The 6,332-nt window shown below is 34.5% G+C and overlaps 1 protein-coding gene across 1 annotated transcript; it reads right to left on the bottom strand.

The window, feature by feature from the left end:
- Positions 1-1,142: 1,142 nt before the first annotated feature.
- LOC132641372 (uncharacterized) lies at positions 1,143-5,960 on the bottom strand. The gene is made up of 9 exons (XM_060358341.1): positions 5,763-5,960; positions 3,947-4,500; positions 3,365-3,466; positions 3,178-3,259; positions 3,035-3,054; positions 2,878-2,938; positions 2,593-2,666; positions 2,011-2,115; positions 1,143-1,710 (listed from the first exon to the last, which is right to left on the bottom strand). Exons 2-9 carry the CDS (start codon positions 4,487-4,489, stop codon positions 1,648-1,650), a joined length of 1,050 nt encoding a protein of 349 aa, XP_060214324.1. The 5' UTR covers positions 4,490-4,500; positions 5,763-5,960; the 3' UTR covers positions 1,143-1,647.
- Positions 5,961-6,332: the final 372 nt, after the last annotated feature.

Below are 6,332 nucleotides of genomic sequence, written 5' to 3'. Positions count from 1 at the left end.
AGTGTCGATGAAAATGATAGAAAATGTTTCCTCCATCACATTTCTACTTGAGTATTTGGAAACCTTAATGCTGATATATAAAGGAACATTTCTGGAAGAAAATAAAATAAAAATGAAGGTCAATAATTATGTTGCTTTTACATTTGGCATCTTTATTTTTGGAACACTCCAAATTATCGTCACAGGATAACACCTTTCACACAATTCTTCTCACTTTTTCTTGTTTTTTTCTTTCTCTTTGGGAAGTATTATCAAGCCACTTAAAGCTCACACTTTTAGAATATGAGATATGGTTCTTTTAGCAGCAAACTATTGCCCCATCCTCCAGTTCTTTCTTTTTTCTTTCCTCCAACCCACATACTTTCTTTCCCCCCAAATAACAGTAGTGTTGGAATGTATAATATGTATATGTATAATCAGTGGATAAATTATGCATACCAACTAGGAGAAGTAAACAGTAAATTCGACCAGCTTTTTATATAAAGATGCCTTATTGTTTCACCTGATACCTGACACTCAACCCATATTCTTTTGTCGTTTTTATTGAGTGAAGTCACTAAAAAGTGTGAACTTGTAACATCTTTCAAGTAATTGTATGTAATTAAATATTAATATTTCATTGGACTGGCATCTTTCATAAAAGTGAGAAATTGAGAAAGCTTCTACTTCAAGTACCTTAGCATGAAAGCATGAGAGAAAACAAAAAAAGAATTATTAAAAACCAGCATATTTCATTTGGGTCATTGGCACTTATGGCCCCTATTTTGTGTTGGTCTTTAATTTTGTCCCTCATAACAAATCACTTTTTCGCGGGCCATAAATTTATATTTTCGCATCATAATATCCACAGGTTATGCCCATGCCTTTAAGGAACTTATGCCCCGCTAAGCACAAATTTGATTTTAAAGGGCAAGAATGAAAGAACAAGCCATTTGAAGGACAAAAGTGCAATTTTTTTCATTTCATTTTTATGTCGTCCATTTGTAACTTATTGTCCTATTTGGGCTTATAGTCCACAGAGTATGTTAACCAAGTCATACTCAAAATTAAAGCCCATTGGGCACATAGAAAAGTCTGAGCCCATATTCAAGGCTGCAAATGCAATGCTACAAGGAGAATAACTAACATACATAGAGAGGAAATGATAAATGATCACCTTGCCTTTGACACTTCTGTTGGTTCTTGAATCATCATGCTTCATAGTACATATACATTTTTATCTTGAAAACAAAAAAAACATGGTTGATGGATATTCAGGCTGCAACAAGATTAAACCGACTTTCTAAAGCTAAATTATCTTCGGTAAAATTATCTTGACAACACAAGGCGCGCGAACTGATTACACAGTGCTAAATCAACCATGTGTAATACTGGGATACTTCAAACACCAGTATCACCACTAGAAGAATGGATAAAAATAATATCTCAAAACTCATATCTTAAAGAGGATAGCAGAAGCCAGTTCATACAGCTTTCTCTCTAATAAAACAGCATCAGCTAACAACAGGAGGATCTCTGTACACTCAGAAAGTTGCTCCAGCATTAATTTGACTATGCCTAGGCATCCACTTCCCTGCACTGAAGATATGTGTTCGGCATCCCAATATGCTTGAAGCAGATAGATTGAACATCAAACACTCAGTGAACTTATTCATCATCAGATGAATCTGAATCAGTTGACATCCTCACGTCGTCTGCAACAGCTGTGTCCTGCATGAACAAAAGATGACATTGATCATTCGCAAAAAGGCATATTATCCTACCACCCCTACTAAGCATAGAGATCCGCCATTAGGATTATTAACTACTGCGGATTGTGAGTCTTGAAAATAAGTTCTGAATCTAGGGGAACACGTCATTATATTTGAGAATGTTGGAACCCCCCTTTCATTATTAAAAGTAAATATAATAATATAATGATTGACAAAGGGCGGCTTCTCCTATGTCGTATCAAATTCACAATCATGGTGTCAGGGTAAATTCAGAATTTTAGGAGTAAGTTATCCTTACCGGATTCTTATCCCAGTCCTTTAACTTGGGATCAGTCAGCATGTAATTATCACGTAGAGGAGCCCACGAGGGACCTTCATCTTTCGAAGAAGTGGATGCACCGGCCTGCATGAAATTAAGCTACAGAATAAGGTTAAAAAAGGCAATAACGTGTATGAAATGACTGGCCTGCATAGATGAATCTTGAAAATGTTCCCTTTTTTTTTTTTGGACAAGCACTTGAAAAATATCAAGTCCCCTATATTCATGTTGTTTCTTCTTTCTATTCACAACATGATTGGTAATTGTAGTGAAGCACCACAGTGTATCACATTATTCAATGTCTTTTTCATATATATGAGCAACTAATCCAACTGTGAAGCAAATGTAACAAGGGAAATATAATATAAAAAAATAAACCACCAACTAGAGACAACAAGAAAATTCTTTTTCTGATACGAGCCAAAACGGCTCGTCCCGCCCCCCTCCGCCCGACTCCAAAAAACAAAAACAATTGCCCAAGACAAGATTACTACATGAAAAGATGTTGCAAAATAATGAGAAATTTTCCCAAATGATCATAATGCTAGAGAGAGTGTTGACCTTTGACACAGCTGTCTGTGATGGTGTCTTGCCCAATTCAGAGAAAAAGACTTCTCTTCGTTGCTTCTTTATTGCTGTAAATCAGATAATAGAAGTTATTGTATTGGATACAGAATAACACCTAAAGGTTTACTTTTCCAAATTATTCCCAATTGAATTATCAAGAAATTGTTATCAATTGTAGTTTTAAAGATGAAGTTCTCAGTTTTTTAAGAAACAATCACATTTTTAAAAAGACAATTAAGTACCAATCATATTATCCATGGATCGATATTCTGCCCTTACCTTTCTCATCTTTTGCCCTAGAGGGATTTAAGCCTTTTTGAGCATGTTGTGCTTTGTTAACCTGTATCACATACATAGATAAATTTGAGCTAGCCGAAAGTAGTAGAAAACTTTTCATAAAACAGAAGCATCAAGTCTGAAATGTATACTGACTTACAGCATTGAATAACTTGACAACTGATAGTCCCACAATGCCCATAAAAATTAAGAACCAAGTTAGTTAGAAGGTCTGATAGAAACCTTATTAGTACATTTGTAACACTAATATAAATTCCAAAAGAAAAGGAAAAAGTTGGTTACCTCCCTTTGTTGCAACTCCTATTAGAGACTTCTCATGGGCGTCCAAGAAATTTTTAGGTTTCACATGTCCCTTTTCTCTTATCTTTTGCACAGATGTCAAAGTTTAGAACAAGACCCATTAATACACTAAAAAGGAGACAAGCTTATTCAAGAAACTTAGCAATTAAATGAAACCAGACAAAATTACCAAGTGTTTCTCCTTTTTTGCCTCCCCCTTAACTTTTCGTTCTACATCTTCTTCAGCAAGCTTCTCTGCAACAAGCTTCTTGTGCGCTGATAAGACGGGGCCCTGCAGGTTAGGTTCATTAAAACCAAATATTTTACCATTAGTTTCTCCTAGCACTTCCTATCCCCAGTTTAGTGTGAGCTTTTAGCCTATAAGTCCATCAGAATCCAGCTTACTTACTAGTAATGAATACAAGCATTAAAAGGTGAATAAAGGTCCGTCTTTGGAAACAAGAAATATTTTCCTTGCGAAAGAAGAAACAAAATGTTTTATTTTCTGCACAGTTGTCTTGTTTTCTCCTCCAGACACGCTTTATTTTGTCCCAAAACCAAATCTAAACTCATAGAAGAGTAATATTTCAATACCAAATCCAGATACCCATTAAGAAACAAAACAAAGCAAACCCGAAAAAAAACAAATTTATTTTGAAGCCCCGAAACCAATTATGTTTTCCTTTGACACATATAATTACCAGCCTGACTTTGAAATATATAATAAGGCAGATGACCAGAAAAAAACTGATGGAGAAAGCATGTTGCTCACCAGTATATCATCAGAAGCAGACTTCTTTAATAACTTCTTGAACGCCAATCTGAATGCTTTACAACCATCTATGAACTTAGTAATTCCAGGCTGAATTTCCCCATCTTCATCTTCGGATACCTCAAGTTCCTCATTTCCATCCTCTACTTCATCATCCACCCATTCCTCTTCAAAATCATCGTCCTCTTTACGATATGATGTGGGTTTCTCTCTACCATATGATGTGCGTTTCTCTCTACCATATGATGTGGGTTTCTCTTTACCATAAGATTTGGGCTTCTCTTTACCATATGATGTGGATTTAGCTCTACTTACAGGGGCAGGCTTCGCGTCATTATCATCATCGTCCTCATTATCGGAGTTATAGTCTCTTGCTCTCTTTTCGAAAAGCTTCTTCATTTTGTTGTCTATTTTTACCTTTTTTTCACTAAATGGCGCACCCTTGAACTTCTTCTTTCCCTTGCCCCCTTTCTTATTGTGCTCCATCTTTCTTTTCCTAAACATTTTTCCAGCTTCTGAAACTGACTGCAATTCTTCCGCCATAATGTTCAATCCTGTGTCAATTAAGGAGTACGTTTCAATAAATTAAAATCCCATGGCATGTTCGATGAAATTCCCAAACATGTAAGAGTTGTGCGTTTCTCATTTGTGACCAACTTTGTAGGAAACAAGCCAAACAAAACTTAAGTGGCCGTTTAGCCATGAGTATTTTTTAATTTTTCCGGAGTTGAATTCCGGAGATCATGTTTGGCCACACAATTCCAGAAGATTTCGGAATTCACCGGAATTTGAAAAACACCAAAAAGTTGTTTCACTTTTTTCACTCCGAATCACTCACAAAAATTCAAAAACAACTCCAATGTATTCACGGCCAAACACAAATCCAATTTCCAAATACTCCTTCGTCCCAATTTAAGTGTCTTAGTTTGATCGGGCACAAAGTTTAAGGAATAACAAGAGACTATTGAATCTTGTGGTATTAAATTAAAGATGTGTGTAATGTACTAAAATGTACTTTGAATTTTGTGGTTTTAAATTTTCCATGTAGGATGCTTGGAATTGTCAGAGGCACTCTTTTTGGAACAGACCAAAAAGGAAAGTAAGACACTTAAATTGGGACGGCAGGAGTACCATTTTTCACTTTGAAAACAAAAAATTACTTTTTTCAAATACTCACAATTTTCACGGCCAAACGGGCCCTAATTCTAATTCTAATTCCAATTATGCAATGTGGATGCAGTTGTACGTTTAATTTCCTACAATTACAAAGCTTAAGCTGCAATATAATAAATTAGGGTCAGTTTCATCTATGCTCGTTCCGCAACTAGAAATCTTAGTGGCCGTTTGGCCATGAATACTTTTTACTAGTTGAATTTCGGAAATCATGTTTGGCCATAAAATACTGGAATTTAACCTCAAGTTGAATTCCGGAATTTGAAAAACACCAAAAAGTTGTTTTCACTCCAAATCACTCACAAAAAAAATAATTCAAAAACAACTCCAATTTGGATTCATGGCCAAACAAAACTCTAATTTCCAAATATCATTTTTCACTTTGAAACAAAAACTACTTTTTTCAAATACTCACCATTTTCATGGCCAAACAGTCCCTAATTCTAATTCTAATTCCAATTATGCGTTTATTTTCCTACAATTACACCGCTTAAGCTGAAGCAGTACAATTAGTTTCATTATACAATTTGCAGTCTTAATTCACCACAAGTTTACAAAACAAAACAAAAAAGGCATAGACAAACAAAACACAACTACAACATAGATAGACTTAAACATAAATTGCAAGCAATAATAAATTTACCTGCGAAGAGTGAGTTACTTTGTTTGGAGAAGACAGACAGTGGAGAAACTAGGGTTTTAGTTTTGCAAGGTGCAAGATTTAGGGTTTAGCGCTTTGGATCTGAAAAGGCCCGACCCGTTATACTATTCGGGTTTAGACTGAAAGTTTTAAATAAATCAAACTTTATTTGCAATTACGTATTCCTCCTCCTTTTTTTGAGAGTCCTCTTTTTGCCGTCTAACGTTTCTCTTAAATAAATAAATATATACAGTCAAACCTTTTTATAACCGCATCGTTGAGTTCAAAAAATTTCAGCAGTTGTAGAAAATGGCTATTATACATATATAATGGTATTGTCATTTAAATAATATTTCACTGTTATAAGCAAAAAGATGCATAAAATCTAATTTTTTATTTTTAATTGTCAAATTCTAAGCTTAATCACACTTTGTATAATGAAGAAAAATTGTTTAATGATGAAAATATATATATTCATATATTATTTTTTTGTTGTAATAGTGTATTAAATGATCAAATATTTGATCAAAATCTCTACACTTATTATTGGTAATCATAGATATACTATTTTTT

Source organism: Lycium barbarum, chromosome 5 (assembly GCF_019175385.1).
Source record: "Lycium barbarum isolate Lr01 chromosome 5, ASM1917538v2, whole genome shotgun sequence".
Taxonomy (NCBI): domain Eukaryota; kingdom Viridiplantae; phylum Streptophyta; class Magnoliopsida; order Solanales; family Solanaceae; genus Lycium; species Lycium barbarum.
This window is presented reverse-complemented; position numbering and strand designations above follow the sequence as displayed.

Bases quoted from the DNA above. Each gene is read 5' to 3' on its own strand.
- LOC132641372 (XM_060358341.1), bottom strand. From the start codon at position 4,489: ATGGCGGAAGAATTGCAGTCAGTTTCAGAAGCTGGAAAAATGTTTAGG. The intron at 3,260-3,364 runs GTAATTTTGTCT...TCTGTGCAAAAG, and splicing joins CAAAAAAGGAGAAACACTTG to ATAAGAGAAAAGGGACATGT. The intron at 2,939-3,034 runs GTAAGTCAGTAT...TATGTGATACAG, and splicing joins TTGTCAAGTTATTCAATGCT to GTTAACAAAGCACAACATGC.